This window comes from Rhinatrema bivittatum, chromosome 8, assembly GCF_901001135.1.
Source record: "Rhinatrema bivittatum chromosome 8, aRhiBiv1.1, whole genome shotgun sequence".
NCBI lineage: Eukaryota > Metazoa > Chordata > Amphibia > Gymnophiona > Rhinatrematidae > Rhinatrema > Rhinatrema bivittatum.
In genome coordinates this window covers 185625422-185639667 of record NC_042622.1, presented here as the reverse complement: position 1 = coordinate 185639667, position 14246 = coordinate 185625422, and the positions used below count along the sequence as shown (strand labels likewise).

Sequence of the window (14246 nt, the reverse complement as noted above, 5' to 3'; positions counted from 1 at the left end):
ATTTAGGGTGCAATAAGGCCAGATGCAGTGTTGTATAGAGCCGTGGAAGAGTGGAAATCTGGGCGGGGGGGAAGGGAGTGGGGAACGAGCCCAAATAGTACCCCCTCCTGCGCTGAAGTTCTCTGCCCCCATGTTGCATTCGTAACTTGGCCGTGCACAGGATAGGCTGCTCCTATAGTAACGGGCTTTGCCATTTCGGATTTCATTTGGATTAAAGTCTAAGCACATCAGTGCCTGTGCCAGGATCTCTCTATCTATTAATCTAATCTAATACAACACCAGGTTTGATCTTGCCAGTTTGGTCTGGGTCCATACGGTTTTGTGTCCCTGATAGCAAGAAGGTTAAACCGCGTACCTTCCCGCCCTCGCTCCCCGTGTCGCACAGGGTCTCAAGTGTCGGCCAAAAGGACAAGGAGGGATTGTCCTTAGCTCATGCATCGGGCCAGCCAAAAAAAGGGCCGAGAAGTGACCTCGTGCAGTGAGAGATCATTGGGGGGGGGGGGGGGGAGGGGAAGGATCACATGGGCTGCCCCTGTGTGCCTGCCTCTGGTGCTGCTCCCTCCACCCCTTCCTTATCTGAGGTGGTTAAACAGAAGAGGAGTAGGAAGCATGGGTGAAATTCAATAAAGTGGATGTAGTAACGATGTAGATGATGTAAAAAAGATCCCTTGGCTCATGCAGTCAGTTGTTTTTTTTTTTTTTTCTAGTCACACTGCAGAAATGTATCCCAGCTGCTGGCCATAAAGTGAGACCACTTGTAAGATCTCTCCCCTTATCTGGAACATTTTCTGGCTGTTCCCATTTGTATTCCACCATCTGGAGCATTCAATTCCCCTCCCCCCCCCCTTCCATGTCTAATCACAAAAGTTTGTAATGATCTAAATGGCTACCAATCCCACTATGCTGTTGCCTGAACATCCCACCTCCTAGGTCCCCTGCCTAGCTCATCGGACAGCTCTCCCTACAGGAGCTCCCGCGTGAGTCCTGCTAGTTTTACTGTACTCGCAGCCTGCCGTGGACCCAACTACGAATTGAATTCCGTCTTCATAGCCTCCTGATTTTCAGCTAAATCTTCTGATTATCAGGATGAGTGGAGCAGCAGGCTATGAACCGTGGATACCGGGGTTGAAATGCTGCTGAAACTCCTTGTGATTTTCACTCTCCATTGCCTCAGGTACAAACTAAAATTGTAAGCTTTCCAGTGCTAAGGGAATGCCTACAGTGCCTGAATGTAATCCATTTTGAAGTGTCCTGAAAGGCAAAATATAAATAAAAATGAATATGATTCTCTGATAGCACTGGCTGCCGGAACAATCCACATCTATTATAAAGTATTAATAATAATTTTTAATATCATCCATGCCAGAGACCCCAGCCTAATAGGCGTGACGCTCCAACCATACACACCGCAGCGAACACTAAGATCGCAAAACAAAGGACTATTAGCTGTGCCTACAACACGGAGAACACAAATAAGAGACCGAATGTTTTCCATAGCGGGCCCCAAGTTGTGGAACTCTCTCTACCAGAGACATTACATATAACAGATTTTCAAATGTGAGCTGAAAACTTGGCTCTTCAGAAATGCATAGGATCTAACTTAAAATATCAATATGCAGAGAACTACAATATCAAGGACATAGATAATATCAGAAGAATGAATAACGAGTAAGGAGAGATGTAAAGTATTTTAAGAAAATTGACTGATTAACATGCAAACATTACTGTTACGGTATAGACCAGGTTTTAGAAATGACAATAGATGTAGATCTATCTTAATCCCTTGTTGTGTTGATCTGTAATATCAATGTTACTATTGTAAAACACTGTGATCTTCATTTGGAACGATGTATAAATAAATAAATACTTAATCCAGCACCCAGCCCTTCCTCCACCATGTCTTACCAGCAAGTTTAGTAACAGTCTAAAACATTTGCAAAACTAGTCAGGCTGTTGGTGAAACATAGGTCACTGTGGTCTTGCTGGAAGTACCCGGCCACCACCAACCTGCTAGTACCGAACTCTATAGACACCTAGAATGTAGGGCTTGCCCATGACACCAACACGAGTCTGCCACTACCTGCTCAGGCTGTCCTGAGCCAGTAAAAGAGGTAAGGAGAGGAGCAAGTTGGAGAGTGACTGGAGAAAAAAGGCAAAAAGTGAAAAAAAACCAAACAAACCCCAAACCTTAAATAATTAGCAAAATAAAAATACAAAAATAAAGAGGAAAACAAGCTAAAAATACAGTCAATCAAAAAGAATAAAGGCAAAAAAATAAAAAAGTTAAGGAATTTTTTTTTAACCTGGCTCCTAAAAATTTAACTGCTGCCCAGGTTTTCAGGAAATATTTCCATCCCTGCTGGTCTCAAGATCCAAAGCCTGAGGAAGGGAGGGAGAAGCAACTTAGTAGCCTTACATTTATTGAAATTCAAGCATAAAATCAGTTTCAAATTCCAAATGCACTGCATTCTCAAGCTTCTTAGTGGAACCAATTTGTGTTATACTAATGTGCATGAAGCAAAATAAATAATTTGAAATATAACTTATCAGTGGTAGAATAATCTTCTGAAGTCAAGCACAGTAACAGTAATTTTCTTAGCATATTTGATGGACTAATTGGTATTGTCTACCTTGAGGCTCCATTCTCTATATTTTGTTTATTTACTGAACCATCAGGAACTATTGCTTCAGCTCTCCAGTTCAGACTATATTTATATCTGTATCTCTCGGTTATATGCTTCTGAATTCATTAAAAGATGCTTACATTTTGCAGAGGATGCACATATATATGCTTGTGTCAGGAGAAGTTTCTATGTACTTTCAGTGTAAACTGGCCCCGCCTAGTTACATCATCTCCTCCCTACTGAGTGCATGCATCAGTGAAGTTAAAGGCAACGTGTCACTTGTTAATGACTTGTGGGTCTGACATTCATGAGCGATGTTCATCCCCTAGGCAAGCTTCCTGAACTGAGGTGTCCACCTGCTTTTAAAGAGTTGCCAGATTTGACAGCACTTGAAACTCAAATTCTCCTACGTGGAGTGACCATGGTAACTTTCCCAGTAGTGGATGACCTCTTGGCGGTGTGAGGATTTGTGGTTCACATCTATTCAGCAGTTTTCAGGATTACCAATATGAGTAGCTTTCCATTTCTTAGTAGAGATGTGAATCGGGTGCCGGAATCGTTTCTAGTTCCGTTATCGTGGAACTGTGGGAAATTTTGTATGTCCCGCGTTTTTTTCGACGATTTTCAGAAGCGTGTTAGTGCGCACTAATAGGCTTTACTGCGATCGTCGGTAGTGCGCGTTAAGGCCTGTTTGCGCACTACAGAAAAATGTTTCTCAATTGTTACTTTTAAACCTTTAAGTAAGTGTTCATTAGCTAGAGATATGGTTCTGCGTCCCCATTGGAGACAGCCAATGGGAACCATAACTGTAACTGCTTTTGGTTAGTGCGCACTATCCTGCACATGCTCAATGGTGTTCCCCACAGCCATTCTGCTACTTCACCGCGCAGTAAGCAGAGCAGCCACTACCGTGACAGCATGCAGTTAGAGAGTAGAGACAGAGAGTGACTGAGAGACTCACATTGACTGCAGTTCATTCTGCTCTTTAAATTTAACCACTGTAAGTATTCTTAGTGAGGTCTATAGGAATCTGAACTGAGAACTTATTTCTTGTATTGTACTACAGCTTTGCATGTCTTATGCATAGTAAATGCATGTGCATGCATTGGGCACATGGTAGCAGACACGTAAAATGCCTATTTTCCAGAACTTTATTTGGTTATGGTTGCAAACATCACTTCAGCTACTCAAGTGAAATCTAAAACTAAGCGTATAAGTTACTCCAGAGCAAATACTGCTTGTACACGGAAGATGAAGTGATGGATCATAAGATAAGCTGAATAAACTCTCTGTAACGAGGCCATTGTGTATTTCCATTGAATAAGAACATAATTGTACAGTCAAGATGCTTTTTTGCCTCTCTGATTTCTGCACAGCGAGAGCTGCGAGGCAATCGGAAGAAGGCTGGACCCAGTGGACCTCTGGTCTTCTTTCAGCCGATACCTGCTTCTGTAACCAAGCTTGTTCCAGAGCTTTCTTGTGTACCAGGTTTGACTGAGAATAGAATTGAGAAGGATTCTAATTTTCTTATCATAAGAACTAGGCACAGATGGGAGAGTGAAAGGGAGCAGCTTGGCAATGCGACTTCTAACTTGCCACCTCTGAACTCTACGTAGAGATTTTCCAGTCATGCCTGGAGGAGATCACATTATTCAGGCATAGAATACGAAGGGTTATTTCCGAGATGGCCCACGGAGGTGGTAAAGTCCATGTGTATTGAGGATTTTCAGTGCAAACTTGGACGCATCAATTTGCTTTGATAATTTGTGCATTAGGTCACAAGAATACCTGCACAAAATTACACCTTTTCTTTAGTGAGCATAAGCTCGCGTGGGTTAACTTTGCGTGCAAACTTTGTAAAATCAAAAAAGTAGGTGCTCACGGGCCAGCTCCGCCCTATCCCTCGCCCCGCCCCCAAACACCTCTCTCCAGGTCACAGAAAAGTGCATGCAACAGTTTCCTGAGCTCTTTTATGCCCACCGAGCACGAGTCTCTTGTTTTTTGAATAGCCAACTTCCATACATAAAACCGGCTTTTAAGTGCGCAATTGGCTTAGAAAATAACCGCCAAAGTCCCCCGCTTTCTGTACGGGAGTGGACCCTTTGTGTTCCATTGGTTAAAGTTGAATTTTCAGTTGTAGCCAAGTGATTTCTCCCCCTACCCCTTGGCCCACAGAAATAGTAGACGCAGAGCGCCTGGGTGCTTATGCACCCGCCAACCCATTACCAAAGTTTGGAAGAGTCCGCATGGCTGGGGGGTTGAAAAGGATCTGTATATTGTTTTGTAGCTTTGCGAAAATTGCCTCCCAAAAAAAAAAAAAAGCCAACTCCAGCTTCCTTCAGGACCCACACGATTACGTGGTCCCCCTCCTTATTTTTTATAACCCCCGTACGTGGACTTTGTGGGAGCCCCTCGCCCGATAGCGGGAACAGAAGCCGCCCTGCATGAAATGAGAGAGAGAAACCGAACTTCTTTCCCTGGCACGCACAGTGAATTGGATGATTCACGTCGGTCTGTGACTTTTTTTTTTTTCCTCTCTTATTGTCAGGAGATGGGCAATTCTGACCTTCCAGGTGGTGGCAGAGAATCTACTTGTAGAGGGGAGGGAGCGTGGGAGGTGGTGGGGGGGGGGGGGGTGAGTGGGTGGGAGGGAGATGTCATCAGTTAAGGCCAAAGAGGTGGGCATTGCGTGCTGGTTATTGTGAAGGGGGAGTGAGGTGCTCATGCGGGCACACGAAAAAACAGTGAGGAAGAGCACGGCTTGTGCTGGATTCCAGTAGGTGGCCATGATATCTGGAGGGCTGTAGCTATGTGCTCTGATTAGTCATTCAGAGCTTAAGGTGGGCAGGAAAGTGTCCCCCCCCCCCCTCCCCCCCCACTGGTGAGATCAGCTTAGAAGGATTTCAGAGTTTCTTCTTCAACTCATTCAGTGCTGTGGCGGTATGAAACAATGCATGAAGCCAGGCGTGGGCTTCCTAGCAGAAGAGAGCTCTGTTTTAGGAGGCTGATATTATAAAAGGCTACAATAAAGGCAGCACACGCTGCTTTTTTTTTTTTTTTGTTAGGTGTAAGCTTTGCCCAGAATTTTCAAAGCAAACTGATGCACATGAGTTCCCACTGAATATTTATGGATAATTGGCTTGGTCCGTGCACAGAGCAACTCGCTGCAGGTGCTTTTTGGAGGGCAACGCTTGTGCAGGTTAACCTTGCATGCATGACTTTATAAAATCAAACACTGTGGGGAGAATTCTCGAAGGCGCTGCGCAAGTAGCTTGTACTTGTGTACATGTTGTTTTATAAATATCAAAAATAGGTGTGTATTACACGTGCAAAAAAAGGGGCAGACTGGGGGCAGCCCAGGGTGGAGCTAAGCGCCAGGCGCTTAAGTTGCTTGCTTTTTTTTTTTTTTTTTTAATAAGATTACAAGAATACGGGAACAACTTATTTGCGCTATTTTATGCCTGCTAATTATCTTAATTGATATCGGGCTTGTCTCCTATTGGTTGGGTGGGAGATTTGGTGGAGGTCTTGGTGAACTGGAATAGGTATCGCCAAACTGGTGATTTCAATTACCCATGTATGTTTTAAAATATATCGACCTCCACGTATAAATCAGCGATTTTACATGAGCAGGTTATATTTTTTAATGCGTAAAATGTTTTGTTTAAAAAAAAAAGCAGGAACAGTGCATGCTTACCCTGCATTGCAAATATTCCTGGTGTATGTTGCAGGGTAAATATTACGTGTATTTTATAATCGGCACTTACCTGGTAACACGCAGGCTGTAAATTACTGTAGTAGATTTCCGTGCGGCCATATGCGTGCATATAAGGGGCCATGAAGAGTTGTCTGAAAGCCTGACGCGTGCCAAAACTGGGAGGTATATGAATGTTAGCTTGGCGCGCGCCAAGCGGATTTTAAAAGGTGTGCACGTGTATCTCCCGCTGCGCGCACACAGGAAAAGTTCCGGAAAAGGGGCGGGGCACGGGCGTTCCTGGGTTTCAACTTCAAATTTGCGCATAAGTGCTTTCGCACACAGGCGCGCGCGCCGGGGTCCCCCCGCTGCGTAACTTTACTTCTGCTGTGCAGGACGTGTAGATAATAAAATAAAGATAAATAGAGCAGCAGGGTTTTAAAGGTAGGGGCTAATAGGGGAAACGGGAGGCTCTTAAACTAGGGGAGTTTGGAAGCCCTGTTCCGTACCTAGGCGGACTGGGGAAACTGGGAATGGTGTCGGCGCACATCTACCAAAATCACCCTACTTGGGCAGGAGAAGCAGCATCTGCGCGCATAGGCGTGTGGCCACTTACACTTATCATGCGTACACTTACGCACAATTTTATTTTAGAACATGAACACACACACATATGCGTGTGTGTTATAAACTGGCCTCGTCCCTGGGCGCGGGTTGGCAAACGCCCGCACATGTGCGCTCGCGTGCCTGCTTAAAAGTTCCACATTCCCACTGCGAGCCTTGAATCTCCTTTCCCGGTTCACATAAAATAATGCACGAGAAACCAGGTTATGCGTGTCCTGTTGCGCTCGCCGAGCCCCAGGCTATTTTCCAAGCCTTAAAAGGTTCAGGCTCCAGGCCCCACCTTCCATCTCACGTTTTCTCTCTTGGTTCTGTGGTTTAATATCTTTACTGCTTTGCAGCAGAGGTGCATGAGGATGTTGAGTGTGTCTTGCACGTGGGCCCCGTGCACACAGATAAGGAATCCTGATAAGAAGGTGTCTGGCTTGCCTCCTTACTGTGCTATTTCTGCTTTACGGCAGATGTATTCTGAGGGCTTATCCCCTCCCCAGCCCTGCTGGCTCTGTGCCAGGTGAGAAATGGAAGCTTTTTCTTTCCATCTGGAGGTGAACAAAGGAAGTTGTCCCTTTCTCCACCCCCTCCCCAGCTTCTGAAGCTCATCCAGCAAGTGCAAACTGTGTTTCGCTGCAGCCCCCTGCCTGAAACCTATTGCACAAGACGGGCCTGAAAGGCAGTAAATTTATGCATTTTTGCCCTGTACTGGGGTGCAGGGACGAATGCAAAGGACGTTTATTGGATGAGGCAGCATGTGAATTGCGGGCATTTGCCTTCCAGAAGTGTGCGCACGAGCATCTCTCTGCCAGATTCTTCGTTGAAGGTGGCTGGATGCGCTGGGCCCGCAGTTCCCAAATTCTAAGCTGGCGTTTCCCCTGTGAGCCTGGTCTTCAGGATAGCGTGTCTGCAGCGGTCTCTGAGCCGCCTTTAATTTGCATGTATTTGTTACCTTGAAACCCGGGCCCTCGAAGCCTGGATTTTCTCCAGTCTCTCTGATTATTATTATTTTTTTTTTATTTTTGATACATAGTTTTTTTGTTTTTTTTTTAAACATTCGCAAATCAGGAGAGCAACCGGAAATTCATAAAATATCAATGGACGTGTTTAAAATGTATTAGGCAGAGGAGAGGCACCAGTTGTTTCTCTCCCCTCCTTTGGGCTTCCAGTTCAGTCTGAACCTGAACTGGGAATGTTGACCCCTAATTTATATTCTCCCCCCCCCTCCCCCCAACATACCTGTTCTGGTCATTGCAGCGACGGCCTTTGGCCTGGGGTCCACACAGCAGGGCTCCTTTCAGAGTCCTGCAGTCGTGGACCTTAAATATGGCCACTAGGTGTCACTATTACACAAAGACGATGCTCTCCTCTCTCTCTCTCTCTCCCCCCCCCCCCCCCCCCCCCCCCCCCCCCCAAATCTGGGAATCGAACCCAGGTCCTCCACATGGCAGCACACAAGCCCCTGGGCCTGGACCTCTCTGGTTTAGTTGTAATATATTTTATCATAGTCCTGCCCTTTTTTTTTTCCCCCCAAATAAAGTTTGAGGACCGTTCGCCTACTTTCTAAAATGTGCTGTTCCCGCGTGCCCCTTATTTGTACCCCTTTCGAGTGTTAACAATAGTCAGTATGACTCCCACTAGGGTTCCGGTAAGATTTGGCCCAGCAGATCCCTGGTGTACTTGAGTGAAGGAGGGTGGAGGTGGAGCTTTCAAACGTTTAAGAGGGTAATTTTTCTAAGTGAATTTTTTTTTCTTCCTCATATAAATTGGATGTTTGTAAACTACCCTCCCTCAATGCAGCTAAAAGTAGGCGTGGGCTTCCACAGTCCACCTGCCTCAAACTACATTTGGGGGCGACATTCCTGCGGGAGCCGGAGGGAATGTGTTTAGGGCAGGAAGGAAAAGAATGCACGTACATTGCATTTGCAAAGCAAAGTGCATTTTCCATGGAAAAAAAATTCAGCATTTATCTGTGGTCTCTCTCTCTCTCTTTCTCTCTCTTTCTCTCTCTCTTATTGTAATGAAGACAAAAACAATAGTTGCTGTGGTACATTCCTCTTCCAAATGCTGTAAAGAAGAGTAAAATTGACTGATTCAGATTTTTAAGACCAGGACAGCCATGGTTGAAGGAAGGGGGGTGGGTGTGTGTGTGTGTGGCTGACTCCAGTCCTCTAGCCACAAACCAATCGTGTTTTCAGGATATCTACAATGAAAATGCAGGAGAGAGATTTGCTTGTGCTATCGCTATTGTATGCAAATATGCATATTCATTGTGGATATCCTGAAAACCAGACCAGTTTGTGGCCTGGAAGTGAGAGCTAGGGACTCTGCCCCTTTACGGATTCCCTGGACCACTCCCCATCTCCCTGTGCCTCTGGAACCCAGTTGGAGAAAGGCACATAGTAACCCAATCTTCCCAGTCAGGAAAGTTTTAAAATGTTATTACTAATATCAGTGTAGAGTGTTTTTTGTCTTGTTTTGTTATAGTAAAGGGTTTTGGTTTTTTTTTTTTAATCTAGTGCCCCTGCATTGGTTCTCTCCTCCCCCTCCCCCACTGAAAATACTGTAATATTTTAATTTCTAAATCTGGCGCAAGCTGGAAGGAGGTGGGAGCAAGTTTTAAAGGGGGAGAAGGCCTTTACACTGTTCCAGGTGAGAAAAATGCATCGTTGAAGGGATTGCCCATTCGCCCAGGCCCTGCCAGATGTTGCTTTTCAGCTGTCTGCAGCTTTTTTTTCCCACAGAAATTCAGCTGTCAGGAAGGACTGTTTCATTGCAACTGGATAAACATTCCCCCGGAAGATGCATTGCTTGGGGAAGGGGGAGGGATAGGAGGTTATTTCATGTCCAGAGCAGCGACGGGCGTGGTCGGGAGCCAGGCTTTCCGTGCAGTGTCTGGCACAAGCCAAAAGCTTGATAGATCGAGGTTCGGTTTCTGTGCACGTGTTAAGGATGTTTGACCCATGGGAGTGGGGTTCGGAAACACCTGGGGTTTGCACCATGCTGACCTGAATTTTGTTTGGCCTTTGCTTTCTTGAGCCTGAAGTAAGATTGCATACCTGCTTATTTAAATGGGTCTACATCGCTCTGATTATTTTTTCTAATGGAAGAACAGTTTATAAACTCGAAATAAATTTAGAAATAAAATGTAATTAAGTTGTTGATCGCTCTCTCCTTCTCTCTCTCTCTCTCTCTCTCTCCCCCTCCTGAGCTTAAAAAAAAAAAAGTCCATTGAAGTTGGCCTCCGACCAACTGAGGACGATGACTCTCAAAGTCCTTATTTTTCAAGGGGAACTACTGTTTGTAGATGAATGGAGCAGGCTGTTGCATGATTCACGATGACATTTTTCTGCACTGATTTTCATAGCGCCAAAAATGTTAGTCTGAAAGTTTATTGCTTTCTGAAGGGACTGATGCAAAATTGATGTTACAGTCTAATGAGCCAGCAGCTGTTTAATGTACCTGGCCATCACAATTTTCCTTAGAGGGTACGGTTGCCCAGGGAACAATCACAAGGCCCAAGCCACCACTACACGAGGGCATCGGATTTGTAAAGTTTCTCTTCAACCTCTGTGGTGTTGAAGGGGCCGGTGTTGCCCAGTAGTAACTTTTTGAAAAAGAATTTCCCCTGTACATGTGATTTTTCGTTTAGCAAGCTGGTGCATGAAAGCTGAGCAGGACCCTGGCCAGCTATCTATCACAGCTATGGCCTGTTTCTACTTCCAGTTTCATGTGTCCTCTTCTGTTTTCCTGGTGCTGATAGAACAGCTCCAGAGGGAATGAAAAAGCTAATGTGCACTATCTTTTCCTAAAATTCAGTTTGAAGCAAATTTTGTTATTGCTGGGCAGCATGCAGCTGCCCAGCAATAACTTAAAAAGGGCTGTCAAACCACTATGTCTGTAAAAAGCAGGCATTTTAATATGATGTGCTCCCCTAAAGAGTCGGTGACCCTGAGCTACTCGTAAGCTTTTTTGAGGAAAAAAGGCAATGGTATTTACCAAAGCACTGTAGATACTGCAGATTTCAGTAGACAGTATGGCTTTTATTCCTATAGGTCCAGCTGGGTATCTTCTTTTCAGGATGGTGCCCTTGGCAGTGGGACCATCTGTTTTATCCTGTTGTTCTAGGAAAGCAGTGAGGCAGTGGCCCACTGGTCTGTCAGTGTAACCCTCTTTCTTATCATAAAATAATGAATAAGGGGACACTTAGAGCCTCATCACTGCAGCTAGGTTTCAAATCTGCAATGCGAACTGAACAGATACTCTTAATATTTCCTTCAGTTCTGCTTATTTCCCTGGAAATGTGCGTAGAGCGGAATTTCCTTTCAGAGAGAGAGAGGCTCATTACATGAACATTTGAGACGTTTTAAAAATTTCAATTATTGCCAGTCATACCATTGGCTAGACTGGGTTGCCTTGTTTTCAGCCTCCTCTTCCTTGCTTTTATCTTGGGGCCATTTTCCATGGTGCTTTTGGGCCTCCTTCCACCATGTCCATCCTTTTGAAGCATAAAATCTATTGCCAGATTCCCAAATAGTGAACATGAGCCACCTTATTTTTTGTCTAGCCGATGGTCGTTGCCACATCCTTAACCCGTGCCCTTTTGTCTTTTCTCTCCCCACCATGTTGCCATCGTACTTGCTTGGAAATCGACAGAACTGCCTGCTGAAGAAGGTAAGGACGAGCTCCTCTTTAATTCACCTGTTTATGTTTTTGTTAGGGTTTTCAACGACTTTCAGACTTAGCTGCGCTCCAGGCTCGTGTTTGTCGGAACCTGCGCAGCCCCATTGGTGTCTCTGTCTCTCATCCTGCTTAGGTGGCACCAGGTCCTCGGGGTGGGGGGACGGGGGGGGGGACACAGACTGAGCCAGTACTGGTTTCACCAGACTGCATCCGTGGACCTGTGGCTCTGCGGCAGTACAAGTCCCTAGAGGAGCCGAGGCACCACCCAGGCCTGGCTCAGCCCATCCCTGAGGACGTGGAGCATTGTGGTGGCTGTAATAAAGCGTTCGTGTTTACAGAACAGGAGCCAGGAGAAAAAAAAAAAAGTTAATGGAAATGTTCATTCTGTCTGCAGTGGAGGACACGGGGTACATTGTCACAAAATGTTTTATTTTATGGCTGGTGTGATGCCCAGCAGCTTTGTATCATTTATATGGTAAGGGGCGCCAGTGCTCTGGAATTGTTTTGGAAGGTGATCCGATGTCCTTAAACCGTCCCCGCGTCCTGCAATCATAGGTGCCAGCTCTGTAGGTGCTGGAACATCCCCCAATACTGAGCCAAACCCCTTTGCTCTGGCCATGGAGGGGTAATTGGTATTGGGTTTTTAGCGCCCCCAGTCATTTGAAAAGTTGGCTTCTATGCATGCAGGCGGCTGTTCTTTGCAAAGGCTATGTTCAAACTTTGAGTACCTCCCGCATACAGTGCATCAAACTGTTAAACGGGAACGGGGCCGTTAGTGCTAGCAGGGTTACTGTAGAGAGACCTTCTCGGTCCTTCCTGCACGGGGGAAACCGTGCACTCCGTGGTCCCTTTTTTGGCAACGAGAAACCGTGGTCTCTCTGTAGCCCCACGCGCTTCTGTTTACATGCCTTGGCCCAGCACGGTCTTCAGCTGCAAATTTTGGAGCAGGCAATCCCCTGGCGTCTTTCATGGAGTGACTTTTTATTGTCCTCTGAGGTGCTCTACAATTTTTTGGCATTTTTACTGCTTCATTTTACTGCATTCCTCTCCCTCCACTGCCCTCTTTATGAGCACTTTTTGACGTGTGGGAGTTGCTGCCTTGACTCTCTGCATAATACGTGCAGCATAAAATGCTCGCGGAGGTGCAGTTCCGAATCCTGTTCATTGCCCATCGGTTGTTTCCCGCCCAGTGCTTGTTTTAACTAATGACTCGCCGTGACATCCATTAAAGCCAGAGAGATATAATCGAGGCAGACTGTAGCTCCTGTAGTCTGAGTAATGGCTCTTTACTTTTTTTTTTTTTTTTCCTTTTCCCCAGGGAAGTCCATATGGGAGCTGGTGTTGGAGCAGTTTGAAGATCTTCTTGTCCGCATTCTCCTGCTGGCAGCTTTGGTTTCATTTGTGAGTGCTCTAAAATGTTCTGGCCTGCTTCTTGACTTCTGTGTATCACGTTCATATTTCTGCTTACCTCGCGTCACCTCTTCCTATTTGTTCTATAGTGTACCCGGTCTGCCCTGCGCACCTGGATCCATTTCCACCAGCGGATCAGTGTGGGCACCACGCGTGTTTCGTTTTGGGTAGCGGAATTTGTGCGAATTGACCTGCAGATTGCTTGCCATGGGAGGCTGTGATTTGGAAGGGGAGGCTGTGGTTAGAAATCGGGCCAGCCCCTAGGGGCAAGGTGGCTCAGCAGCAAGCGCTCTGTGTTGCCAAGCGGAGGGATGTGGGTTCCGCTGTCCAGGCCAGCCAGGGCAGAGAATGTCGCACAGGCGATGTTCACAGCCCATTAGGAGGAGAGTCTTGGACATCGCTCAACAGTGACATGGAGTGGCCATATTAGGGTCCATGCTGGCTGAATTCTAGCGGGAACCATGTTGGCAGTCCTGGGCTAAGGGCTCAGCTGAAAAATCACTGGGTAGCTGTGACTGAAGGCTCACGATACTGTAGCCCAGCAGAGGCACATTTCTGATGGAACCAGAAACCTCAAAAGGAGGAAGCTACCAGAGTCAAAAATAAATAAATAAAAAATCCCTTATCTTCCACATAATAATGTAATAGACTTGGTGCTGATTGGACACCTGTTCCATGCATACGGCTGCACCCATAGTCCAGCATGGATATCCCCAGTGCATGCAGGAATATCAGCAGACAAGTCCCATGTTAAAAAGAGCTTCCAGAACCACCTAAATTAAGAAATTATAGCGTTAAGCTATAGTAACCGTCTCAAAAAGAAATCTGTGCTAGGCCTCATATGGAGCTCGGTGCTTTTACGCATTTCCTTCAGATAAAAGTTTTTGTGTTTCTACCCCACCCCCATCGCTTTGCTCTGCATATCAGATATAGTGTTGTATTTTTTTTTTCTTGAAGACAATAATAGACATTTTATTATTGGTTTTATGGGATGTCATCCTTTGCTCTATCTCGCCTCTGGCAGTCTGTGTAAAATACATTTTACTATCTGTCTTCAGGTGATGGGGGGGGGGGGGGGGGGAGGGAACCAGAAAGGGGTAAAATGCAATTTGGTTTTCAGATTGAAGCCCAGAGACAAAACTCAAACTGAAAAAGTGCTTAAAATTTGTATCATTTGGGAGATGGGGACGGGAGTGGGGGGAATTAGCAGAAACCTTAGATCT

At 45.7% G+C, this 14246-nt stretch overlaps 1 protein-coding gene across 2 annotated transcripts in view; it reads left to right on the top strand.

The window, feature by feature from the left end:
- The window catches only part of ATP2A3 (ATPase sarcoplasmic/endoplasmic reticulum Ca2+ transporting 3), a 154950-nt gene that overhangs the window by 35371 nt on the left and 105333 nt on the right, over positions 1-14246 (top strand). For both annotated transcript variants that reach the window (XM_029612054.1, XM_029612055.1), the window contains exons 2-3: positions 11587-11604; positions 12932-13014. In XM_029612054.1, the coding sequence (XP_029467914.1) occupies positions 11587-11604; positions 12932-13014 (101 nt within the window). The remainder of the gene's footprint in view (positions 1-11586; positions 11605-12931; positions 13015-14246) is intronic.